Here is a 27,400-nt window from a genome sequence, read left to right as displayed (position 1 = left end):
AAAGTGTATAGGGGGGGGAGGGGGTGTGGTGCGCGGTACGAAGCGTGCGGCGCGTGTGGAGCCACAAACGGGCACATAATTGAAAGCCGACTAATCGATGATGAAAAACGCTGACAACATTGTCCTTTTTAATCATACAGAGGAGCTTACACTCTAATGCAGAATGGCACCAGCTGTAGGGGGGACTACAAATCCCAGCAATCTTTTTTGTACAGCAATGCAGAACAGTATATGAATTTCACTCAGGGATTAGCGACCCGCTGGACTCAGGGATTAGCGATGCGCTGGACTCAGGGATTAGCGACGCGCTGGACGCAGGGATTAGCGACCCGCTGGACGCAGGGATTAGCGACCCGCTGGACGCAGGGATTAGCGACCCGCTGGACGCAGGGATTAGCGACCCGCTGGACGCAGGGATTAGCGACGCGCTGGACTCAGGGATTAGCGACGGGCTGGACGCAGGGATTAGCGACCCGCTGGACGCAGGGATTAGCGACCCGCTGGACGCAGGGATTAGCGATGTGCTGGACGCAGGGATTAGCGACGCGCTGGACGCAGGCCTTGGCGACGTTCTGGACGCAGGGCTTGGCGACGCGCTGGACTCAGGGCTTGGCGACGCGCTGGACTCAGGGCTTAGCGACGCGCTGGACTCAGGGCTTAGCGACCCGCTGGACTCAGGGCTTAGCGACCCGCTGGACTCAGGGCTTAGCGACGCGCTGGTCTCAGAGCTTAGTGACGCGCTTGGCGCAGGACCCACCTCATACCTCACACATACCTGAGAGTAACCCTGCAGAGCCCACCAGAGATGCTGCACACCCCATTGGATACTCTCTTTGGTGGGCTCTGCAGGGGTCTCAGGTGGGCTGGTCAGGGCTGCATCTCCCTCCCTCCCAGCTCCTCTTACCTGCTCCTCTGGCCTCCTATGCCGCTGGACTGGCCAGAAGTGATGTGATGTCACTTCGGGCCGGTCCGAGATCAGTACAGCAGCGGCGCCGATGGGGCCCCAGCTTGCTCCAATGCCGCTGGATCGGCAATGCTGGGGCCCGGTGCTGCTAGGGCCCGACCGCCTCCTCTCCTGTCACCGTCGGCCAATTCTCATGTAAGGGTCCCGAGCGGGCCCCCAGGCTGCCCGGGCTCCTTACATGAGTATCAGCCGTCCCCCCCCCCTTGATGGCAGCCCTGCACAGATCTCTCAGCTTCTTTCATTATTTACATTTTGTAACAATATTGTGTTACTTTGTTTTCATTCGGGGTACAAGTCCAGAACGTCAACAAAGTGCAGAGAAGCCAAAAAGAGCCGTAAATGACAGATCTCCCGCTTGTTGTGTTTCACTCCGAATGAAATTCATGTGTATTTGGAAATTCAGATGCATCCAAATGTCCGAATTTACAGAAATGCGAATGAATTTCAATTCGGAACAAAATAAATCGCAGATGTCTAAAATCCTCCAACCCTTGACCCAGCAGCATATTGTAAGTTGAAATATTACTGTCTGTATTCTAGATTTATAGTGTACCAGAAGGTATCCTTCCCACACATACCACTGACCCTCCATCCTAAAATCAGCAACATATTAGAGGGGAATTAAATAAAAAGTGTTGAAGACAAAGTCCATCTCAACTGGTGCTGTTGTCCATCAGCTTCTATCATTTATTTTTCCCACACAGCTTAGAAAATGACATTTTAAAAGCTGATTAGCTGGGCTCCAGATGAGACAAAGTTGGGAAATTTTTGTTTTAGTAATTTCCCCCACTCTCTTTATCCCTTACTCAACATTGTGCAGTTAAAGGAAATGTCGCTCCATGTGCTGAGTAGATCTGGAAAACAAGTAGTCTATGTTTTAATTGTGTAATATATTAAAGCCAAATTATATATTTTTTTGTAATTGTGCAGTTTGGAAAACAAAAAAGTAGCTCACTGATCCGTGGTCCACTGTCACCCACTTCCTGTGAGCCCAGGGTGCTATGGACCCGCCCTCTGAAGTGCATCATGGTGTAGGCCTGAGCTCAGTACATTACTGCACAGAACAGCTGCCACCGGAAGTAACAGCCTCGGGCTGCCTCATTATAGGCGGGCTCACAGGATCATTGTAGTCATAATTTGGTAAGATTGCATCAAACATTGGTTTTATAAGTTGCAACATGTTTCATTAACTCCTAAGTAAATTGTAGACTTGACCTAGGGTTGCCACTTGTCCTGGATTAAGACAGACTGTCCAGGTTTTGAGCCTGTATGTGCTGTGTCTGCATTTCAGGCCAGCTGAAAACCTGGACACAAGATGTCACGATGTCTGGGACATGGGGCAACCATGGGGCCCTGGTGTTCCAACTTGAGGGCATGGAGGAGACATGGGACACAGAGGGACGCTGGAACACTGGGAGCAAGGAGGTGTCTGAAACACAAGGTGCAGATAAGTCTTGAAGGGCACAGGAGTTCTGCTTCAGGTAGATGTATTGCTTGCTATCTCTCCCCTGGCTGTCTCTCCTCTCTCTTTCCTGGCTGTCTCTCCTCACTCTCTGTTCTGGCTCTCTCCTTGCTCTCTCTTCTGGCTGTCCTTGCTCTCTTTCCTGGCTGTCTCTCCTTAATTTTCTGGCTGTCTCTCCTCGCTGACCATCCTGGCTTTCTCTCCTCGCTCTCTCCTGGTTGTCTCTACGTGTTCCTTCCACTGGCTGTCCCTCCTCACTCTGTCTTGCAGTCCCTCCTTGCTCCTCCTCCTGGCTGTCTCTCCTCGCTCATCTTCTTGGCTGTGTCTCCTGGCTGTCTTTCCTCGCTCTCTCGCCTCACTCATCCTCCAGTCTGTGTCTCCTAGCTGTCTCTCCTCGCTCTCTACTGTGGATGTCTCTCCTCACTCTCCATCCCCTTGCTGTCTCCTCGCTCTTTCCCCTTGCTGTCTCTCCTCACGCTGTCCCCTTGCTGTCTCTCCTCGCTCTCTCTCCTGGTTGTCTCTCCTCACTCATCCTCCTGTCTGTGTCTCCTGGCTGTCTCTCACCTAGCTGTCTCTCCTTGCTCTCTCCCCTGGATGTCTCTCCTGGCTGTCTCTCCTTGTTCTCTCCGCTGGCTGTCTCTCCTCGCTCTCTACTGTGGATGTCTCTCCTCACTCTCCATCCCCTTGCTGTCTCTCCTCACGCTGTCCCCTTGCTGTCTCTCCTCGCTCTCTCCCCTCACGCTGTCTCCTTGCTGTCTCTACTTGCTCAACCTCCTGGCTCTCCTCGCTCTCTCTCTCTCCTTGCTTTCTCTACTTGTTGTCTCTTCTCTCTCTCTGTCCTCGCTCTCTCTCCTTGCTCTCTCTCTCCTGGCTGTCTCTCCTTGCTCTCTCTCTCTTCCCCGGCTGTCTCTCTCTCCTGGCTGTCTCTCCTTGCTTTCTCTACTTGTTGTCTCTTCTCTCTCTCTGTCCTCTCTCTCTCTCCTCGCTCTCTCCCAGCTCTCTCTCTCTCTCCTGGCTGTCTCTCCTTGCTCTCTCTCTTCCCCGGCTGTCTCTCTCTCTCTCTCTCTCTCTCTCTCCTGGCTGTCTCTCCTCGCTCCCTCCTGTATATTCTCCATCAAAAACCTGCCGCAGAGTGCTAGGGTGTTCAGGTTTCCCTTGAAGAAAAGGTGGCGACGCTAAGTTAGCCACAAATGGACAAATTCTTGATGACTTGTTTTCATACATTACATATCATCTTTAATTTTCAACTTAAATTAGAAATGACACGAGGGACCTGGCTGTTACTCACTGTATTTTATGTAAAAGATTACTGTATACCTGGCATTCAGTCAATGTACTACTATGTGGTTACCCAGCCAAACTGCCAGGATCAAATATGGCCGCTGTTGCCGCCGGAAAATCTCCACGGCTACCACCAGGGCCTCTATCATCCAATGCGGAGCTTCTCAACCATAAGTCACGCCTCTTTATCATCAGCCAATACATATGTAGAGGCAGGTCAGCGTACGGCTGATGATTGGCCAGCGGTGGAGGCGTGGTGCGCTGTATTGTTTAGAGGTGACTCGCAAAAGTGACAGGAATCCGGCGGAGTGCGATCTGCGGACATGGCCTTGTGTACCGTGCGCCCGGCTCTAGTGAGTATCCAGCTGACTGCCCTATGGAAGTCTATAGGCGGCCTGCCAGCTCCGTGCACCAGCAAAATCAAACCCAGCCATGGGCGTTCTGTGACCACCAACTCCATTGACTACCAAAGACTATTGTAGAGGTTGCCTTACTGTGTCCTGAGCAGAGGGTGGCCAGCTGGGGCAATGATGCCTTTGGGTCAGCTGAAGGTCTCCCCCAGAGTTTGGGGGGCACTACTTGTCATTTAGACCCCAATGTAATTGTCAGCTCCTTCCACCTGTTCAACTTCTATGTTTCCCTTCATGCTACACCTTCCTACAGATTAGTTTTGGTGCCCACTTACACCAGTGCAGAGGTTTTGTGTGTGCGCCAAAACATTTGCTGCAATTTATTGTTAATGGCACCCAAACATGGCAAGGAAGACGTGTGACAAACCTGCAACATACGTGTGACAATACATGATCTTCTGTGTCACACTTGGGGCAGCCCATTGAAATGAATGCAAATGTACCAAAAAGGTGAGTTTGCTTTACATGTCTGAATGGGGGCTTAAAGTCAGGGTGATGATAGCTGACCCAAGAGACCCCCTCTTCCTATGGAATGACATCCCAGCAGGAGTGCATTACAGGGGTAGGCAACCTTGGCACTCCAGCTGTGGGCAAACTACAAATCCCACCATGCCTCTGGGAGTCATGCCTGTGTCTATCTTGCAATGCCTCATGGGATTTGTAGTTGTTCCCATCTGAATACTTATTCCGGGTTAGTGCCCCCAAAGTACTGCCCAAAATATCAACCATGACAGCCAGGTGAGCAGGATTTTCTGAATGTGGCAATGACCGTGCCCATGTCTCCCTCAGGATAGGGGTCTGTTACTGTACATTAACCCTTCATGTGAGGCGTATGTATAAAACTAGATAGTTTGTAATAAATAAGTGTAACAATGTAAGAATCTGTATGTTATTGTGTGTGACAGAACAAGGTCCAAACTGCTGGGAACTGTAACGAGACAAATGTATCACATTCTTGTGCGTCCTCCTTGGAAGGTAAGGTATAGCCAAGGGCACACAGATGTCACCTTCAGAACTTGCAGCGACACAGAGAAAATGCTTCATATAAATCCTTTACATTTCTAGGTGTGCTAGGAGGGGAGGGGGCATTCCCACAGGGGAAGCCAAGGACAAACATGCACAATCCTACTCCTTACTTTGTCTCGCTGAGGCCTGCACACTGCTGCACAAAGAATCCCAGATTGGCTTTATATCTTCCAAGGACTTCAGTGCTTATTATCACATTTCTCTCTGCTTCACCACTGGGGATATAACAGACCCGCTTTTCTCATGGACTGCTGAAACCTCTAGATCAGGGGTGGTTGAAGCCGTGTGACAGGTAGATCGAGACCATGTTGTGCTACCAGCTCCGTACTCTACCTGCCCACTGCCACTCAGTCCTCCAATCAGTCCTAGGGTCCTCCACAGCTCTGAGGTTTCATATGATACAGTTAAGGGGGGACCCTGGAAGGACTTCCCTGACTCTCCGGGGCACCACTGCATTTGAGGCCTAATGAGTGAACGTGGGGGTGGGGTTGCAGTTTGTGCTGTGGAACTTTGCGTTAAATTACGCCTGACCCCCTGCAATGCATTACTGCCTCCTGACCACCCTACACACTCTCACACTGTGTTACGTACTCCTGACCCCTGCATTCTGCGTTATATACTCCTGACCCCCTCCACTCTACATGCCATTACTTACCCCTGCACTCTGCGTTATATACTCCTGACCCCCTCCACTCTACATGCCATTACTTACCCCTGCACTCTGCGTTGTATACTCCTGACCCCCTCCACTCTACATGCCATTACTTACCCCTGCACTCTGCATTATATACTCCTGACCCCTCCACTCTACATGCCATTACTTACCCCTGCACTCTGCATTGCATACTCCTGACCCCTCCACTCTACATGCCATTACTTACCCCTGCACTCTGCGTTATATACTCCTGACCCCTCCACTCTACATGCCATTACTTACCCCTGCACTCTCCGTTGCCTGCTGCTGACCTCTGCATTACCCTCTGTTACCTACTTATGACCTTTGTCCTCAGCACACCATGATTGGTGCTGTAAGGTTTGTGAGTCACTTGAGTAAATGAGCCATTTTTCTGTTTCCCTTAAAGCTGTACACTGGGCAGAATATATACACACGAGTAAAATACATATACGGTCGCTGCTTTACCCGACAAAGGGATTGTAACTATGTGCATCCAGTCCTAAGATTTACAAAGCCCTGCCAGACAGCACAGTCAGGTTGCTGACTTGACCTTTCTTTATTGTAGTTAGGAAAACACAGCTTGTTCACCTTGCTGCCCACAGCCTGTGATGACTGTGCAGGAGCAGCAAATGACTGATCAGGTTCTCTTCTCTTTAGTCAGCATATCATAGTGCAACACGGCCACAGCCACCATTATAACAGTGCAAGATCCTTAAAGCAGCAGTTTGCAAAAGTGCCCCTCCCCCTTCCTTAACACACCACACATACACGCACCACAAATTCTAGGGCTGCAACAACTAATCGACTAAATTGATTATAATCAATTATTGAAAAAGTTGTCAACTTTTTCAATCATCGCTTAATCGGCTTCCGATTAGGTGGCCCTGTTCACGGCTCCACACACGCTGCGTGCCGCACCTCCTCCCCTCCTCACGCTCACCGTGCCAGACACACCCTCCCACATCCACACTCCACACGCCGCACCTCCTCCCCGCCTCAGCTATAGTGGATTACAAAACACAGCAATAGTACAGCGCAATGCAGAATACCGCCAGCTATAATGTACTGTTGCTGGGATTTGTTGTATTCCTCTATAGCTGGCGGTATTCTGCATTGTGCTGTATAATGTACTATTGCTGGGTTTTGTAGTCCTCTATAACTGGTGCCATTCTGCATTCATTGCTGTATAATTTTACACTTTCCATTTCACTATATTGCACACCACACTTTTTCTATTTTTCTTCCACCGCTCCAAGCTTGCTCCTGTGATGGACTACAATCTCAATACAAACTAGTAGTCCCATCACTGGAGCCATTTTTTAAAATGTATTTTATTTTATTTTTTATCCGATTAATCGAACTTAATAATCGGCTAACTAATCGATTTTGAAAATAATCGTTAGCTGCAGCTCTAACAAATTCCCTCTCAAACGACGAAATCCTCCCTTATAAATCTTTCTCCACACCCTATGTCAAAAAAATCACTACTAAAAAATCCTCTCGGGTCTCTCCTCGGCTGTCATACGAATCTCCAGAGCCAAGCAGGAGCCTAGAACTTCCTTCCAGCATGCACAGGACTATAAGGCTGCGGTTGGGGAAAGAAGCTGAGGGCTGTATAAATAGACAAGAACCCCAGTGAGTGGTCATGGACTTAGGGCACCAAGTCAGGGATGTGGGGCATGTGCCCATGGTTACCCAGGCTGATTTCCCCTCTGTATTTGTCCAGGTGACTTTTGTGACTGAGACCCCATGTGATCAGAAATCCAGAATGTTAGAGCTGTCTCTGGACCAAGAGGCAAGGGGTAAATATATATAGAAGAACATCTGTTCTGGTGACCAATGTCTAAGGGCCGATTCACGCAATGTGCGTTTTTGATCTTGCGCTTGTCGTTTCCGGTGCAGCCCCCAACATAAGATGAAAGTTTGTCTTGTCATGGATTGGTTCACACCACCATGCTGTGATGGGAACGCATTGGTGTGCGCTGGACAAAAGTATGGAATGCTGTAATTTTTTTAACACACCACACATACACGCACCACAAATTCTAGGGCTGCAACAACTAATCGACTAAATTGATTATAATCAATTATTGAAAAAGTTGTCAACTTTTTCAATCATCGCTTAATCGGCTTCCGATTAGGTGGCCCTGTTCACGGCTCCACACACGCTGCGTGCCGCACCTCCTCCCCTCCTCACGCTCACCGTGCCAGACACACCCTCCCACATCCACACTCCACACGCCGCACCTCCTCCCCGCCTCAGCTATAGTGGATTACAAAACACAGCAATAGTACAGCGCAATGCAGAATACCGCCAGCTATAATGTACTGTTGCTGGGATTTGTTGTATTCCTCTATAGCTGGCGGTATTCTGCATTGTGCTGTATAATGTACTATTGCTGGGTTTTGTAGTCCTCTATAACTGGTGCCATTCTGCATTCATTGCTGTATAATTTTACACTTTCCATTTCACTATATTGCACACCACACTTTTTCTATTTTTCTTCCACCGCTCCAAGCTTGCTCCTGTGATGGACTACAATCTCAATACAAACTAGTAGTCCCATCACTGGAGCCATTTTTTAAAATGTATTTTATTTTATTTTTTATCCGATTAATCGAACTTAATAATCGGCTAACTAATCGATTTTGAAAATAATCGTTAGCTGCAGCTCTAACAAATTCCCTCTCAAAAGACGAAATCCTCCCTTATAAATCTTTCTCCACACCCTATGTCAAAAAAATCACTACTAAAAAATCCTCTCGGGTCTCTCCTCGGCTGTCATACGAATCTCCAGAGCCAAGCAGGAGCCTAGAACTTCCTTCCAGCATGCACAGGACTATAAGGCTGCGGTTGGGGAAAGAAGCTGAGGGCTGTATAAATAGACAAGAACCCCAGTGAGTGGTCATGGACTTAGGGCACCAAGTCAGGGATGTGGGGCATGTGCCCATGGTTACCCAGGCTGATTTCCCCTCTGTATTTGTCCAGGTGACTTTTGTGACTGAGACCCCATGTGATCAGAAATCCAGAATGTTAGAGCTGTCTCTGGACCAAGAGGCAAGGGGTAAATATATATAGAAGAACATCTGTTCTGGTGACCAATGTCTAAGGGCCGATTCACGCAATGTGCGTTTTTGATCTTGCGCTTGTCGTTTCCGGTGCAGCCCCCAACATAAGATGAAAGTTTGTCTTGTCATGGATTGGTTCACACCACCATGCTGTGATGGGAACGCATTGGTGTGCGCTGGACAAAAGTATGGAATGCTGTAATTTTCAACGCAGCGGGATGCAATGCAATGCAGTATAGCCACCTTGCACCCCACTGTGCCCGTAGAACTGAATAAAAGGTCACTTGTGACATTTCAATAAAGATCATCTAAAAAAAAGTGCAATGTTCCCGGAATCGGTGCATCGGCACTGTCAGGAAACGCACACCAGCTGCTGTGCGTTTAGTGCAGTAGCTGGTGTGAATCGGCCCTGAGAGGGGAATTCTGTTCACTTTGTGGAGTTTCATCTCCCTTCCTGTTGATTCTTCAGGACAGGAAGTGAAGGAAATGCCCCTAATAGGACACAGACAGCAAAGAGTAATAGACCAGGGCAGTTTCCTTCCCTGCTGTGCCAGAAACTAAAACAAATGAAGGTTTTGGCTTTCTTACACTGAATCGAAGCCGCCCATTTATACATCAGTAAGTGTAAGTGTGCTAAGGCGAGCAGCAGTTTCTTCACAATAGAGAAAGCTATGAATTTGCAAAATGTTCTGTAGTCGTCCCTCATCAAGATCATTTCCATAATGAAAGAAAAAAAAAGTTCCTGGTTCGTTTTCATTGCTTTGGAACCTGTTTAGATGAGGTGTGTGTCTTTATAGTCCCTGCCAGAGCTTTGACTATATAATTGGCATGAAGGTTCAGAGGGGGTCTGCCAAGTCATCTGCTCTTGGCTCATGAACCCGCCTATTTCATCTGATATTCATATTGCTTAGTCGTTGCTCGGCTTGCCTGGTGGTTGCAGCCAAATGTGCAGGATCCATTACATTATACTGTCAGTGAAATAAACATGGAGCCCTGTGTACACAATGGAAACCTCCAAGTTGTATGCAGGATTGTTAAATGCTTTGTATGGTCATATGTTGGAGGAAATTACAAATGTCTGTGTAGGATGAACACCAGCCCTGATTATAACATTTGATGAACATACTAACCTGTATGGTATGACTTCTATAGAAACAAAGGATGGATGTAGTGCGTCTTGTGCAGTAAAGATGAACATACTAACCTGTATGGTATGACTTCTATAGAAACGATGGATGTAGTGCGTCTTGTGCAATAAAAGATTACATTCAATGTTTTATATACAGCCACCAAAATATAAAACGTGTCTTCATATCCACCTCCTGTAGTCTGCTAAATTTTACTGAAGTGGGAGGAAGGAGCAGCAATCTTCGACAGGTTCTGCTGCAGTACACAATGATGTCCATTTATCACTGGAAGCTTCCGGGTGGTAGAGGGAGCAGAAGGATGACCTAATCAGTGTAGTCTCCATAAATATCACAGAGCAGACTTGCTTGTTCCATGTGGCAAGGTTGTCTGGATCACTAGCTGACCAGAGAAGTGAAGGGAATACCATTGATTATCTGGTTACAATGGCACCTAAAAGTGGGTAGGATGTATTAGACAGCAAGTGAACCTTCTGTCCATGAAGATTGTGTTGGAAGCAGAAAAAGCAGGCTAGCGTAAGAATTCAAGCAACTTTTTGACGAGGGCCAAATTGTGATGGCTAGATGACTGGGTCAGAGTAACGCCAAAACCGCAGCTCTTGTGGGATGTTCCTGGTCTGCAGTGGTCAGGACCTACAAAATGTGGTCTAAAGGTCCCCACACACCTTACGATAATCGTGGGAAATCCCGCGGTCATACGATTATCGTAAGGTGTGTGGAAGCCGTGCGACCTCTACTACTGTAAGGTCGCACGACTTTTAACTTACGGACATGTTCGAAAACCTGCCGATCATCGTACGATGTTCGGCGGGTGTGTAGCATGTTCGTAAGATAAAAGCCGGACGGGCCCGTGTGCACAAGCGCACACTGCCTGTTCGGCATTGCGGTCATCGGAAGCCTGCCCCTCAGGGGGCGTGGCTTGCAATCATCGCAAGTACAATCTGCCTATGCAAGATAGGCAGATCGTACGTTTTTTTTTTTTTAAAGTACCTTTACAACCATCGCAAGACAAAAGTCTTGCGATGGTTGTAAGGTGTGTGCCCAGCCTTAGGAAGGAAAGCTGGTGACCAGGCGACAGGGTCATGTGTGGCCAAGGCTCATTAATGCAAATGGGGTGTGACCGCTGGCCCGTGTAGTCCAATCCAATAGAAGCTGCTCAGATTGCTGAAAAAGTTCTTGCTGGTTGTGATAGAAATGTGTCTAAACGCACAGTGAACCGCAGTGGGCCCAAAGCAGCCACTCGGCTTCTCTTGCCGTCTAAGAACTTCCCTAGAAAAGTAGTGAAGACTCGCACTGCTCTTCCCTTGCATACAAATGTTCAGTCAGCAGTGGCAGAGCGAGCTCCAGTATCGTGTGAAATGTATCCGAGGAAGGACATGGATGGAGCGTTTGTCACTGATGACACAATATCGTTTTCCTATGTAAGGGATCAGCAATGTGCGGCTTCAGTACTTTTGTTTGTGGGAGAAGTGACAGAACCTGGAGGTTGATGGCCCCTGAGACTGGAGGTTAGGCATGGGACCTCTGAGTGGTATAAAGGATATGTGAGATCTTCCCTGGAAGTAATTATGGAGAAGATAGTTTGCTGTGGGGCAGCTCAGACTCTTCCACACAATTCCATCTATGAGGACCAGTATGGAGAAAGCTACGGCCCATCTTCTACTGATGTCAGTGGAATTTGGCTGTTTTTGTAGATCTGTATTTGTCAGAAGTACAGCAAAGGGACTAAAGTCAGGGCAGGGGCCCACAAACTATTTGGGTTTCGCTTATTAAATGAAGCAAATGTTCCTTCTAGTGGATGTAGCGGGAAGCAGGAGGACTGAGAAGCTGGGGTCATGGTGTAACCTGAATCACACGAACAGGATCATTAACCTTAACAGGGCTGATCCAAAACCAAAATGATTCTTTATTTTCCCAGAATATTAAATCTGATGGGCGGCTTTAGTTCAATGTCAAATCCCCCCCCTTTTTTTTTATTTGGACTTCAGTGTGCTGAAGAATTGAATGATGGAATATTGCTGCATAGACTCACTGCCCAGCCAGCTACACAGGGTTTTCTCTGGCTGCATCTGGATCATAGCAGCATCATTATAATTGAAAAGGTCGCAGATTAGTTTTAATCCAAAATCATAAAAAAAGCAAAGTTGGTTCTGCTTGTATTTGCCTTCCCTGGTTCTACCCTCCCCCTCATCAATATGCTAATTAGATTTATAAGTCAAACTTTTCCTTTATCAGTATCCTGTTTTAGACCTAATGAGAAAATCACGAGGGCTCTGCTTTTCTATGCAATACCGGCATAACTAGTTGGAGGGGCCGGCAGGGTCCTGTACATAACTTCTTGAAAACATCATGGCACCCTGCCTCAGTTCTCTAGTGCTCAGTCAGATGCAGGCCATGGGCTGGCTCTTGGGAGGAGGTATGCAAATATCAGAATGCTTTAATGGGTGAATGTCAGCCTGAGATATGGGAATTTCTAGGAGGGTTGCTTTTGGATGAAGACTGTCCTAAGTAACATCCACATGTGTTGAAAGAACTAAAATCTAATGAATAGAAGAGGTGGACCAGCATAAAAAGAGAGCTGGATGTCCTCAAGTCAGTAAATGGGGCTGGCTCTATCTGAATTGCAGCTTGTAATACACATTGTGAGAAGCTGACAGTATGCATTGAAATCATAGTCAGCAATTCAAGCACAGGAGAGGAGCCGCTACAACTGCAAGACTGCAATTAACGTTCATCCCTGAAAGCAATAGAACTGATGCTGGAGAAGTTAGTTGAGTGATTGAGTGGACTGATAAGAAGTGCGCGTGTGTGTGTGTTATGAGAGGATGTGGCAATTGTATTCCTGGTATTATTTGACATTATAATAAAAGCAAAGTTCCATGTCACAGGTTTGATGTCCTGCTTTTCTTTTCTTGTAGGTAAAGTATGTACACAGAGCGTATTCATCACAGCGCTCCCTCAATGTGAGTATGGGACTTCTGTGGACCATGAAGAGCTACCAGAGAATACATATAGTATGAATGTGGACTCGCACACATCTCTGATCTGTTCACTCATTCCAAGTCTAGGAGCCAGCTGACTGAAAATGTATTCCTCATTCTTCACATCAGAGATGTCTCTATTGTTCAATCAACATGCATACATGATACACGGTTCCCTTACCCCACACTGTGCCTACAGCTCTCGCCTCCCTACGGCTGGCTGATATGGTTTAACAGTAGCCATATGTACTCTATAGAATACGCACACACGCTTAATGTAGTAAATGGGAACATGTCTAATGTCAAATAGGGTTTTGTTATTTCTATTTATCTTTTTGATCTATTTGTTTTTTTCTCTTTTTAGGAAGTGGTAATTGTTAGTGCAGTAAGGACCCCAATAGGGTCATTCCAAGGCTCCCTGTCATCTTTTCCTGCTACCAAGCTTGGCTCCATAGCTATTAAAGCTGCTGTTGAAAAGGCAGGTAAGTAGAAAGACTTCTAAAAATGTGGCACCACACCGGTTTGGAGAATGTAGGGCCACCTACCTGTCTTGAGAATTGTGAGCCATGTGTGGCCATTGCTTAAAGCCTATCACTAGGGAGGGGGGGAACCCCTCCCCTTGCAGTGGAGCAACCCCTGCAGTGAATGGGTTAATATCTGGGGGAACGGTGAATAGGACTTTTATGTACCGTATTCTTGGCTAGTCTCCCCTACACTCAGGCTTGTGGACTGTCCCTTGGCACCCTTGTGTATAATGGAGGGCTATAGCCTGCATTGTACGTGATGACCTCAGCAGGCCTCTGACCTCTGAGCCTAGAACTGATCACCTGCTGTACTGAATCACACAAGGCTTGATGTATGAAAAACCAAACCATGATCTTCTTTCATTTGCTTCCCTCTAGAGGTGCACCGAAATGGAATTTTTAAAACCGAAACCGAAATAAAAAAAGTCAGGCCGGAACCGATACCGAAAATGTTTTTTATTTTTTTAAATATTTTTTTTAAAAACTTTTTTCAATTTTTTTTTATATTTATTTATTAATTCATTTTTTATTAAATATTTTTTTTTTTTACTTTACTTTTAGGGGCTTCGGGGAAATATTATGGGTCTAAACAGATCTCTGATATTTCCCTTTTAAAATAGAAAAAGAGATTGAGAACACAGTCCTCAGTCTTTTTCTGCATCCCCTGTTATCAATGAACAGGAATCCTCTGAGTGTTCCTGTTCATTCATAACATGAGTACATGGCATGTTTACTATAACTACAATTATGAATGAATGGGGGTGATGTAGATCACTCCCATTCATTCATAATTGAGGATATAGTTAACATACCAGGTCCTCAATTATGTACACACACTCAGCGATCACTGATCACTGAGTGTGTGTACATTGCTTTTCTCTCTGACACGCTGTCACAGGAGGCTGATCGAGCCGTGTAGAGAGGAAAGCCCAGCCTCCTGTGACAGCGATGTCTCCGCCCACACACCGCTCTGCCGGACTGTGATAGGCGGCTGAGCGGTGTGGGAGGAGAGATGCCGCAGCTCACAGCGCTCTCGTCCTGACTCCTGCAGCGCTCGGCGGCTGTCACTTTCTTTTATCCCCGCTGGGACAGCGCCCAGCGGGGAGAAAAGAAACCTGGGATGCGCCGATGTATTTTTCTTGGTCTGGGTTTTGCTGAGTTTTTAAAGGGATAGAACACGGGGGTAATGTGCTTGTATTGCAGATATGTACTACATATGGGTGTGTTTTGTTTTCCCTAACATACATTTGTTAAGCTGTACAGTACTGACAACTGTGTACAGCTGACAGAAGCACTAACAGAGTCCTCTCTCACAGGTATTTCTCCAGAGGAGGTGAATGAGGTCTATATGGGGAATGTCCTACAGGCTGGACAGGGTCAAGCCCCCAGCAGACAGGCCACTCTTGGTGCAGGTACATTTTTTTTTGTGTGTGCGCCAGCTATTAAGTCATTTGTGGCTTTGCATGCTTGTCATAATTTCATCTTATCTAATAGATTTATTTGCAGACCTGTCCTTGGCTTGCTTCATTTTTGGCCATGCAGTCAGCATTCAAATCTTTTCATTACATGTAGTTTATTGTAGTCCACACTTTATATACTGAATCTATAGGTTTTGCTCCTCGGCATACTTTTAATACAACATTGGCAGATGGGTATTCTATAGTCATTGCAATTGGTGGAGCTGAGCAAACGGACCCCCATTTGCTGCACAGTGGGCAAGATTTCAGCTGAAATGTGATGTGTGTAGAAAGTGAGCACGTGTTCATCTTCTGCAGAGAGCTGCTCAGTTCATTATTATTATACAGGATTTATATAGCGCCAACAGTTTGCGTAGCGCTTTACAATATAGGGAAGACATTACAATCACAATACAATTCAAGACAAGATGGTAAGGAGGGCCCTGCCCCTGAGGGCTTACAATCTAAGAGGGAGGGGCAAGTGATACATGAGGAGTTAGCTGTGTGGGGATGAATTGTTTCAGAACATGATAGTTCAGTGGTTGGGTTGAGGTGGGATAGGCTTCCCTGAAGAGATGAGTCTTTAGGGATCGCCTAAAGGCAGTCAAGGTGGGAGATAAGATGGACAGGTTGGGGTAAAGAGTTCCAGAGGATGGGAGAGACTCTAGAGAAGTCCTGGAGGTGAGTATGGGAGGAGTTTACCAGGGAGCTGGAAAGCAGGAGGTCTTGGGAAGAGCAGAGTGGACGGTTAGGGTGATATTTTGAAACATGGTCTGAGATATATATCCGGGGGCAGAGTTGTGGATGGCTTTATAAGTGACTGTTAATATTTTAATGAGTTCATGAGTTGTAACTTTCATTTATGAATGGTGTCATTGTATGGATCAGTCAGTGAGCCCCTACATTTTCTGACTGAATCACCAATGGTCCTGATGGATATCACATTTTCTGCATGTAGGCAGTTTCCTGCTAATGGTAAGTCAGAGGCAGATTGGGCCCTAGTAAAGGTAGCACATTTGTTTTCCCTTATACCTCTGATTCTTGGCTTACTGCCAGGGAATGAAGGTTGTGTCTGGGCCCCATGGCATCCACTGGATGTTGCCTCATGGATGATCTGCCTCTGATATTGATCCATTGTTTGTATTGGTAATGTGTAAATGAAGAGGAATAGTGCGTGTTACACAAAATGACATAAACTTGAGTAACCTTCTAATCTTCTGTAATATAATATTTTGGGTTTTCTTCAATTTCTTAGGCTTACACATCTCCACTCCCACCACTACTATAAATAAAGTCTGTGCCTCAGGAATGAAGTCTATTATGCTGGCAGCACAGTCTCTGATGTGTGGACACCAGGTGAGGGATCAGCCCATGTGGTAGTTATTCAGGTCTGAGGAGGTGTGGAAGGCTTCAATCTAATCCAGAAGCATCCTGTACATCGTATACATGCTCTGATGATTCTAGGTACCCTATTATGCCTGCTCCCCCCTGCAAGTGTAAATCCACTTAAAGATCATGTTTTGGGGGAATGAAAAGCCTACTTTTTTTTTTTTTTTTTACTGCTGACATGTTTTTTAAATTGTATCAAGTGTTAAGCTGGTGCTACGCCTTACAATTATCTGCAGATTTTCTGTGGTCAGATGGAAAAGGTGCAACAGATTCCTCCATCTACACTTAACTGTGTGGATGGAGTAATCTCCACCTGGGCCAATCTGTTGCACTTTTTCAATCTGGCCACAGAAAATCTGCAGATAATTGTAAGTTATGTGGGCACCTTTACAAACGAGTTGTCCTATTATGTGGGGCATGTAAATAGCTAAAGATAAATAAAGAAAACCGGGCAGAATTGAACTTAAACCTTGCGGTGGGCGTGTGGTCCCACGGTGGTGGTCCCACTGCAGAGGTTAGGTGCACGTTATGGTCTAGGATCTAAAATAACCGATATATTCACTGGAACCTCAGCCCTGCCTGGCTGTTATACTGGTTCCGGCAGCCTCTCTTCCCCCCTCCACTCCAAAGGCCTAAGGATCCGTGAGTAGCAAAAATAAGTTGAAAAACCTCTCCAGTATAGGAGAATGACTGACTGCAAAATTGCCATCATGATTCGCCACAATTGGTGCAAAGGCGGGACAAACATTATCCAAATTGTAATATTCTAAAGTCAAGGTTACAGTTTATTTGTAATATCTGGTGGCTTAGATGTACAGGAGTATGGAGTGCGTACACTTCCTCAATTTTCTTGAATCACTTCCCACAAAGATTTAAAGAGAAGGGCTGATCATTTAAACTGATGAATAAGAACCGGAAGATTGGACCTTGCTTGCAGTTGTGGTGCTCATTTTCAGTTTTCCATTTTGGGCTGGAGTTATATGAAGCTAGAATTTGGTGGTTGTGAGCATTCTAACGGAAGGCTATTTACTATGTTTACAGGAAGTCATGGTGGCTGGAGGGATGGAGAGCATGTCTAATGTTCCTTACTGCATGAGCAGAGGAGCCACCCCATACGGAGGAGTAAGATTGGAAGACTTAATAGTGAAAGATGGACTGACTGATGTCTACAATAAATTCCACATGGTATGTTGCAGTATTAGGTGTATATCTAAAACGGTTTAGGTAATAAAACACCTAAAGTTAAAAAGTAAGTTTAGTTCTCCTGGTCCAAAGGCAGCAAATTGGAGGTTTTTACCTAACAAAATCTGGTCCTTTGCAACAGCGATCAAAACAGATTGGACGTCGGCCAGCATCTGCTCTGACTTTCTGCTATGGGGGAGAGAGACCAGCACGGGAGTGAGGGTGGGACTGGAAGTTGTGTGGGTTTTGTTTCCATCTTCAAGGAGTACCAATGTGCCTAAAGTTTGATTTTTTTCTTTATTTTTTTTTAACTCCAATGCCTAAATTTATGATTATAAACAAAATAGAAATGTAAAGAAAATAATGATGCATTCAGATCATTACTGGACACTAGAACAATGATGGCACCCTCTATTTCCTTTACTCTGGGTTTATATATGGAGATTCTTATACAAATCCAGCTGTGACTAGTTCTCTGTGACAACTAGTCACAGCTGGATTTGTATAAGAATCTCCATTCAGTCTACAATTATAACTATTTACGTTAAAGGGGAGTTATACATTTCCATCAGCATTTTAATATATCTAAAATCTACATGTATACCCGGTGGTGTTTAGTCTTGTGCTGTTGATGCAGAGTTGAGTCTTTTTTCTCTTCTCGTTAAGTGTACAATTTTCTCAAACGGCTTTGGAAAAAAGTGCACTTCACAAATCAGGAATTGGCTAAATCTTTTATAAATCTTTTTAAAATACATTTGTCATAAGTGCTTTAAGGGGTCCCATCATATTTGTCATAATGTGAAGTCATACTGGAGTAGAACACAACACTGGACAGCAGTGAGTACAATTATAGTTCAGTTCTAAATCCCCCACTTAATCTTACTGCAATCTTCCATCATTAATACAGCCCCCAATTCTGCACTCTGTAATTTATAAATGGCTGATCCCTACTGCAGATGCCGTGAGGTTCATGAAGTAAATGCAAGCACCATGCTTGGAGCAACCTTCAGGTCCTGCAATCAAAGGTCCCCGGATTTACTCGCTGATTCCCTTGGATAGATCAGGAATGGTAAAATCCAGCACTCCCCTTACAGACTGATCACGCTCCTCATACAGGCAATGCTGTTTAGTTGCAGCATGCCTCCATACCTTCAAAAGCCATACAGCAACGGTGATGCCAGCAGATTATCTCTGAAAGGGACAATATATCTGGTGGTAATCGGCATGGATTTTTTTTTTTAGCCGTCATTCTGCCAAATAAAAGGCTTACACTGTTTTAGGTATTGGAAGCTTTTGTTTTTAATGGTCACAGTTTTTGTGACGATCTTTAACTAGCATGCCTATATCCCAGCCATTCTTGGAGCTATAGAGGGATTTGAACTTTGGAGAAGCTCCCAGGGAATGACTAGCATTGGATACAATTGGGAATCTCTTTTGGAGCCTGTTGTGTGACTGATTATTCTCTGCTGTAGAGTTCAATCTCAAGGCATCCATGTATCTGATCATTTGCGGTGTATTTCAGGGAAATTGTGCAGAAAACACAGCCAAGAAGTTAAATATCAGAAGGGAAGACCAAGATAATTATGCCATCAGCTCTTACACCAGAAGCAAAGCTGCCTGGGACTCTGGACTGTTGGCCAGTGAGATCACCCCTGTTACTATTCCACAAAAAGGTGACTATACAGAGCTGGCAATGAACACAATGAAGGAATATTTTTAGTCGCTGATGTTTTGGATGGACAGTAAAATAAATGGTTTGGTATTAGAAGGCCAAAGTTGAAAGCTTCAATTCTTAAATCTGTCCTCTGGAGAGATCTCATTCTAAACCCGGCACATTTTTTCCAGCCTAACGGACACTTTTTAGCATTGTGAAATATTAAAACCCTTCTACCAGTTTTATTTTAGTCTGCAAAACAGTGAAATAATTGAACTAGACAACCTGGTATTCTTATGTCATTCATTTGGGCACGGCAGGTACCTGGCTGTAAGCTTTGTGCATAGGTCACATATGAATAAACAAGGGATGCACCGATATCTCTGCCGCCGAAACAGCCACTTTTGGCTAAATGCCGAAAGTGCCATTTTCCTGCCGATACATCGGCGCATCCGCGCTTTCTTTCCTCCCCGCTGGGTGCTGCTCTGTGTCCCAGCGGGGAGGCGAGAAAGTGACGGCCGAGCGCTGCGGGTGGAGAGCGCTGTAAGCGGCCGGTGTCTCTCCTCCCACACTGCTCGGCCGCATATCACAGTGCGGCCGAGCAGTGTGGGGGCGGAGACGGCGCTGTCACAGGAGGCTGGGCTCTCCTCTCGCACTGCTCACTCAGCCTCCTGTGACAGCGTGTGTCAGAGGAGAGCAGGCTACATACACATGGTATGGTTACTATATCCTCAATTATGAATGAAAATAGGAAGTGATCTACATCCCCTCCTGTTCCACATAGAGGATTCCTGTTCATTGATAACAGGGGCTGCAGAAAAAGAGATTGAGGACTCTGTGTTCTCAATCCTTTTTTTTTTCTATTTTAAAAGGGAAATATTAGGCGTCTGTTTGGACCCCTAATATTTCCCCCCCAAGCCCCTAAAAGTAAAGTAAAAAATATTTACTAAAAAATGAATAAATACAAATAAAAACATTTAAGTTTATAAAAAATAAATATTTAAAAAATGTAAAAAAAAAAAATATATATATTTTCGGTTTCAGCCTGACAATTGTTTGTTCTGTTTTTAAAATTTCTATTTCGGTGCACCTCCTAGAATAAACCAATCACCCCTGTCCTACTCCCTGTTCTCAACAAATCCGTTTAGTCTGGCGTCCTTAGGAGGAAGCGACTATAAACCCAAGTCGGGTTGCTACTAGTCAACAATGCTGCTGGCCTAGATGATGGGTTTAAATCCTAGCTAAAGCCAAAACTTTCCTTTTTTGAGCAATTTTATGTGTCCTGGTCTGTTCTGCTGGGGGATTTTACTTCCCTTCCTGTCACAGATACAACAGTAAGTGAAAAGAAATCTACCAAGTAAGAGTAAAAAATATTTTGGACAGATAACCCTAAAATGGATGTCTCCACTGGAAGATTACAACTTGGCTCCTGTTCCAGTGACACCTCTAAAGATTTTGGATTTCCAATCACTTTCTGCCCTGAGACAATAGTTGGCAGGACAATTTGATGTGCTAAATCATTCTCTGCATTGAGAAAACAGACTGCAATAAAGACATGATGAGTTCTAGCCCTTCCCATCCCTATTCTATGCAAAGTTTAACCACTTGTCGTCCGCCCGTTGCAAAAAAACGGACGGACGGCATAGTCGCATTGGCCTGGCTGTTTCATATATACACAATCGGCGGCTCTATAGCCTGCCGATCGTGTGTATGTGCTTGCTCCGTGAAACCCCCCCCCCCCCCCGACCCCTCACCTTCAATCCTGGGATCCGCTTCCCCATCGGTGGCCAGGGAGGGTGTCAGGAGGTAAGATGGGAGGGAGATCAGCATCTTCCTCCTTGCTGAACTCCCTCTGTATTGTGAATGCGCATTCACCTGTCAATCATCTGGCTGCTATAGCCAGAGAAAAGAAGCTGATAAAGCAGATCTGTGCTTCATCAGCTTCTTTTGGGGTCCCCAGGTGACGGGGGTCTTTGAGACCCCTAATGTCTCCATAAAGAGGACCAGTCACTGTGCCTTTGCTATTATAATTTAAAAAAAACCCAAACATTTTTAAGTTCCCCACCCCCACGTTTTTGCACATATAAACGTAAATACGCGTCAGGTGCACCAGCGTGCGAAAACAAAAATTTTGCGCTACACACGTTACATATCGCTGCGAACGTCGCAGTGAGACCAATCATTTCAGTGCCATCAATCACTGATACACATCAATCACTGATACACTGAGAACACTAAACTGATGAGCGGTAAAATCTTTTAAAGCGTCGCCTATGGCCAATTTTGGGTATTTTAGTTTTTTGAGGTTTCGCGGGTGCGCGCACGCAATTTTAAGGCTTGACATGTTTGATGTCCGACGTGACCCCGCCTTTTATATTTTACCACAAAATTGGGTAATAAATGTTTTATCATTAATATAGGGGAAACAGTTTTTGTTTGTTTTTTTTTCTTCAATTTCGGTCATTTTTCCTTTTTTAATATAGTAAAAAATAAAAACCCGCAGTGGTGATTAAATACCTCCCAAAAGAAAGCTCTATCTGTCCCCAAAAAATTGTATAAAATTTATTTCAGTACAGCGCTGCATGACGGAATAAAATGTCAAAGTACCGCAGCGCTGAATACTGAGAAATGGCCTGTACAGGAAGGGGGTGTAAACACCGCGGACTTCAAGTGGTTAAAAAAAAAATTGTTTGCCAGTCTACATCATAGTTGGCTATAGGCTTCGTTTTGTGGCTACATTGGACTAGCATTACAAAACCAAACTCGACAGTGCACATAAATGTAATGCAGGTTTTATATTCAATATGAAAGTACAAGTCAGACAAGTAAACCTCCATGAGCTGCACTGCATCAGTTTTAACTAACTCCCTGGCACTGAATGGTATTCCTACCTGGAATGTGTATTGATGCAATAAAATGCATATGATCGGCCCTTTGTCATGTTTTAGTCTGTCCCCCTACATTTCTGTGCAGACAGACAAATGACAATGTTACCTGGATGTTTTGCAGGAAAACCTGATCTTGTTGTACAAGAGGATGAAGAGTACAAAAAAGTAGACTTCAGCAAGTTTCCAAAACTTAAAACTGTCTTCCAGAAAGAAAACGGTGAGTAGACCTATGCCAAGACTGACTCCTTATATATTATATGAATAAAGTACAGAGCCACTTAACCTCAATTTAAAGGGGACTAGTCATAAAAGTAATATGGGAGCTACCATTCCGGACTTGTGAGTTCCTTATTCATCAGTTGGTGTCATGTTCCCAGGATAATGATGCATGTATTTGTTTCAGGTCAGTTGCTCGGTAGTTATACCTTTTATTACAAGCTTTTCCCTCTCTGTTGTCAGGTACTGTAACAGCAGCCAATGCCAGCACTCTGAATGATGGGGCAGCAGCTTTGGTTCTCATGACATCAGAAGCGGCAACCAGACTTAATGTCACACCTCTGGCACGTATTTTGGGTATGTATGTAATAGTTAGGGCTGTTTTAATAAAGTATAAAAATAAAAGGCCATCTCTGCCAGGGTAGAATTTCTTTTGACCCTTTTTCCATGTTCCAGGATTATAAAACGTCCCTTTTCAAAAAGCTTGGCCTACTATGGTCTAATATGAATCATGAAGACACAAATATCCCAGCCTTTAGCGTTATAGCTGCTCCATACAGTGGCTCCAGATACAACTCCATAGAAAACCTAATATGAAGCTTCCAGTAAAGATCAGGACTGGGGGACTACACCTAGCTTTGCTTACACATGCTTTTAGATATTTCAACATAAACTGGAATCCTTTCGCAACTCCTTTCCAATTTTAACAAAGTTGTGTTTCATGTATCCTTATGTAGAGTTTGGACTTTCAGTACAAACTTGTAGCAGTGCTAATTTTATGAAGCCACTATTGTGCAATAAGTAAAGTTTTTATATAAAAATCCAGCTCTGATGACTTAAAGCCGTGTCATCCATTCAAAGATCCTTAGACAGTATCTGTGAATGGAAAAACTGCAGCAGAGGGACTTGTAGTTCTTAATGGAATAGAAGTATGATGACATCACTGCACTTGTAGTCCATTGACACTTACTCCTGTCCAGGTTACTGAATGTCCATACCTCGGTACAGTTGGATGTGTCAGGAGGATACTGCGAATGGTAAAATCACAAAACTTGGGGTTGCCTGCTCTGATCTTTACTATGCTGCTGGTGGGTCCCCTGACACATGGACAATGCTAAGCCTACCCCAAGTCATGAGATGATTGGACATCAGTCATATGTCTGCATACTGCCCTCATCCTATACAGACTCTCTGGGCTAACTGATTATAGGATTAGACCGCTAACCAAAGATTTACGGTTCCCACTTGAATTCTGGAAAGCTTTTAGCTAGACTCCTACTGTAAATGATTTAAGAACAGCTTGCTTAATAGAAAAGCTAAAGAGACCTGGAAGTAGGCAATGGTATAATGCAACAAAACCTATTCATTTTTTTTCTTCTCCAAATGAAAACAGCATTTGCGGACGCTGCAGTAGATCCAATTGACTTTCCAATTGCCCCGGCATATGCAGTTCCCAAGGTAGGAGAAAAATGTATATAAAATGGGGTGACATGGAGTTTGGCTGTTCTGGTTACATGGGCTAGCTCCAGATTCTGTACATAATGAATACATATACTGGTTAAAGTGTATGTAAACCAAGTCACTAAAATCCCATGAGCTTTAACATGTTCAATATATTTTTTTTTTTTTTTGTCAAATCTGTAGCTTTCACTAAAGTAATATCTGGTGGCCCCGCTATGAAGCCTCTGCTTTGGCACTTTGTCACGTGGGCTTCCGACAAAGACTACAAGTAGCTATTTCAACAACCAGTCGGCAGGCATGATCCACTACTAAAGTACCTGTAGACAGGAAGCGGGTGCAGTAGACCAGCAACACAAAGACGCAACACAGGGTGAAAATCAAGTGTTTGTTGCATTTTGCCTTAATAAATTTTGTAGGTGGGAGTTTTTTTTATGTATACATTGTTGACCTACTTTTCTCTGCGGCACACTACAAGAAATGCACTTTATCTATAAGAACACAAGCACAGAAAACCTTATTAAACTGCTTCTAACATTTGTGACTGGATGTTCACCAGACTACCTCGTCTCCATTACCTGGTGGCAGGGGGAACAAATGGAAGGGGAGTATGTGCAGCTGCTGGTTCCGCAGTCGATGTGAAGCTAACTTTGTCCATAGACAAACCCACAGGTTCACTTTAATGCTTGTTTTGGCACGTTGTCTCTTATTTGTAAGCCTACAGTCCGTGTACCCATCGCACTCAGAGCCGCTGCTCCAAAAATGGAAGGTGGGTGCAGCAGGTGTCAGCTGGTGGCTTCCGACAAAATATCAGTAAAGGGTGACCACTGGCACCCCAAAGCAAGTTCAGTACGTGTTTATTAACGTACTAGTTGCAGGTAGAACAATCAGGATGCCCTTCATCGAGCGAACAAGTGATGATCACTTGTTTGCCTGATGGAGGGGACCCTGTGAGACCCCGAAACGTTGTTTAGAGTGTTTATTAATTTCTTAATACCAAACTGAGCCCCCTATTCTGTCAGTATCCCTGATCATGTTACTTATGCCTTTGTCTGCTTTCCTCCTTCAGGTTCTAACAGCTGCCGGTGTTAAGAAGAACAATGTTACGATGTGGGAAATAAACGAAGCATTCAGTGTAGTTGTTTTGGCCAATATCAAAATGTTGGATATTGACCCTACTAAAGTTAATGTCAATGGAGGAGCAGTCTCTCTTGGGCATCCTATTGGGTAGGTGAACCTTTTTTGTTTTGTATTGGTTTTGCAATCAGTTTTTGGTTTCTTCAGTAGGTCTGAAACTTGAGACAAAGGTGATCTGAAATGCTTCCCCACCAGTGGGCTGGTTTAGCAAAGCCTTGTATCCCCTGTTCTGCAGTCAAACCTGTAAATCATCTAGGTCTGGTGTGTTACTGCAGTGTATGTCATTGATCAGTCACTTGAAAGGATTAAAAAGCCCAAATTTCCCTTTCATTGTGGATAGCGTAGAGACAAACCTAAAACTGTCAGGCTTTATTTTAGCCATCCATGTTCCATTGATGGGATATTCCTTCACTTCCAGTCCTGTAGGCACAACCGGAAGCGAGAGACAATCTCTCCAAAATGAGGGAAATCCACCTAGACGGTGTCAAAAGAACATTCAAATAATTCCCCACTTCTGGGGAAGTTGTGTTCAGGTGTCAACTCCATATTTTGACACTTCCCTCATTTATATGTCCCATTGACAATAGTAACACGGACAAAAATGGAGGGCAAATCTTCCAGATGGTGATGGCAATAAAAACCAGACCGGGTCTATCCCCTCATCATGCTAGCCAAAACGTGATGTTTTGGTTATAAATACACTTTATCCTCTATGGTATCTGGCTGGGCTACTTGGCAGCTGTTGGTGAACCCCTGTGATCATGAAAGGGTTAAACAGTTTATAGCTGACATCTGGTTGCCTTACTGTCCATTGTGCTGTTTTCACTATAATACTAAAAAAATAAATTTTGTATCTGTTCTCTGCAGGATGTCCGGGGCCAGGATTGTTGGACACATGGCTCATGCTTTGAAGAAGGGAGAGTTTGGTGTTGCTGGAATCTGTAATGGTGGGGGAGGAGCCTCTGCCATCCTGATCGAGAAACTGTAAAACAATAAATGGGGCAGCCATACTTTGCACAGTTTATAATCTGTTTGGTTACATCTGTTACATCAGTCTTTGCTCACAGGGTGAAGAACAACTTTCTTGTACTAGACTAAACTATCTCATTTGGTAAAGAACACAGCACACCTTTCCTGGTCCTCCTTTAAAAGCACTTAATTTTCAAGTCTGAACTATTCTCTCTGTTGCTGCAACTCCTTTCAGCAGTAAGACCAGTGCAATAATGAACCCAGCATATGATCCCACCAACACACCTTACGTTCTTCTAAATGGGTTCTTATAATAGTGTATAGCATCGTTATTGGTTCTGTTTGCTCCAAAAACAGCTTTTTTTTTCTACAATTGTACAGGTGGCCGCATTGTGTAGGAAAAATAAACAAACATTTTGTATCTAAAGGTGGTGTCAGCTGCATTCATTCATTTTATTTGTAAACCAAACGTGTGATTTTAGTCTTACCAGGGATGGACTTAACTCTCTGAAAGGGGCTAGTGGATGTCCAAGGCTGACATGGTAGCAGTTTGCTAGCACTCTGTAGCAGATCTGTAACGCACGTCCAACTTGCTATGCCTGGTTCCAGTTCTTTTCTCATTCTGGCAGGAGGGACATGTTGGATCAGAGGTGGAGCTTTGTGTCTTGGTCCCCACAGGCAAAGGAATTGATAGGCAGGATGTGCCTTATGTAGATGGCTGCTAATGGAACAGACACAGAAGTGCCTTGGCACTCTGACACCAGGAAGTGCACTGCTGCTTGTTGGGAGAAAGTTAAGATAAAAGCCAGCCCCAGTAGAACTCCTTTTGTATCCGGCATGCCTCAGTTTTTGCTAGTGTCCTAGGAGGTTGAATGTCTGTTTTCTTTGGCTATGCAAAAAGTCTCGCTTTTTAATAGCTGTCTTACTTTGTGGTGGTTTTTTTTCCCCCCCTTGACTTCAAGATTTTGGTAAGGCTAGTTGGGCTAAAGCACCAGGAGCTACCTCCCTGTTGCATCTTTAGGGTGCCTTTTTAAAAATTCCTGCCACTTGCTTTTACCACAGTAACTGTGACTGAGGGATCTCGCGCTTACCTAATCTGCTAGGTAGCATGGTCCTCGTGAGTGCTCTGGTATCCTTTCCTGCCATTTACCATGGCACCATCTCACAGTTGCTCCTGCAGCAGAACATGGATCATCCAGTCTCTGGTCTCGTTCCACTGCATGCCTACAGTGGCTTGGTTTGGTTACCTCTGGCCACCTAAAACCCTCATCAGCAAGTTTCCCAGGTTTCAGTACCTGAGGCCTTGCCACTCATAAGGCCTAGTTGCAGCACAACATATCTTCCCAAAGAAGCAGAGAGGACTGTCCCGTTACGTTTAACCACAGCCCATACAACCCTACTGGTTCTGGGGGGAAATTAGACCATATTCCCTAAAGAAACACATCTGTGACACCCCCCCCCCCTACTATGGTGTCATCCTTAGCCATTTTACATGACCTCCCCCATGTCTGG

General features: G+C 44.9%; 1 protein-coding gene across 1 annotated transcript; it reads left to right on the top strand.

Annotated features, from left to right (window-relative positions):
- The first annotated feature begins 4,030 nt into the window (after positions 1 to 4,030).
- Positions 4,031 to 26,107, top strand: ACAT1 (acetyl-CoA acetyltransferase 1). Its single transcript, XM_018556237.1, has 13 exons — positions 4,031 to 4,185; positions 12,818 to 12,833; positions 12,952 to 12,996; positions 13,379 to 13,496; positions 14,855 to 14,950; positions 16,251 to 16,351; positions 17,426 to 17,569; positions 19,089 to 19,239; positions 22,230 to 22,325; positions 22,568 to 22,681; positions 23,718 to 23,782; positions 24,852 to 25,009; positions 25,787 to 26,107. The coding sequence occupies exons 1-13, from the start codon at positions 4,031 to 4,033 to the stop codon at positions 25,905 to 25,907; spliced, it is 1,380 nt and encodes a 459-aa protein (XP_018411739.1). The 3' UTR covers positions 25,908 to 26,107.
- Positions 26,108 to 27,400: the final 1,293 nt, after the last annotated feature.

Source organism: Nanorana parkeri, unplaced genomic scaffold, assembly GCF_000935625.1.
Source record: "Nanorana parkeri isolate BGI_ZX_2015 unplaced genomic scaffold, ASM93562v1 scaffold229, whole genome shotgun sequence".
NCBI lineage: Eukaryota > Metazoa > Chordata > Amphibia > Anura > Dicroglossidae > Nanorana > Nanorana parkeri.
Note: the sequence above shows the minus strand (reverse complement) of the source record. Positions and strands in the feature narration are given on the sequence as shown.

Bases quoted from the DNA above. Each gene is read 5' to 3' on its own strand.
- ACAT1 (XM_018556237.1), top strand. From the start codon at position 4,031: ATGGCCTTGTGTACCGTGCGCCCGGCTCTAGTGAGTATCCAGCTGACT. The intron at 22,326-22,567 runs GTGAGTAGACCT...CTCTGTTGTCAG, and splicing joins TGTCTTCCAGAAAGAAAACG to GTACTGTAACAGCAGCCAAT. The intron at 25,010-25,786 runs GTAGGTGAACCT...TGTTCTCTGCAG, and splicing joins TCTCTTGGGCATCCTATTGG to GATGTCCGGGGCCAGGATTG.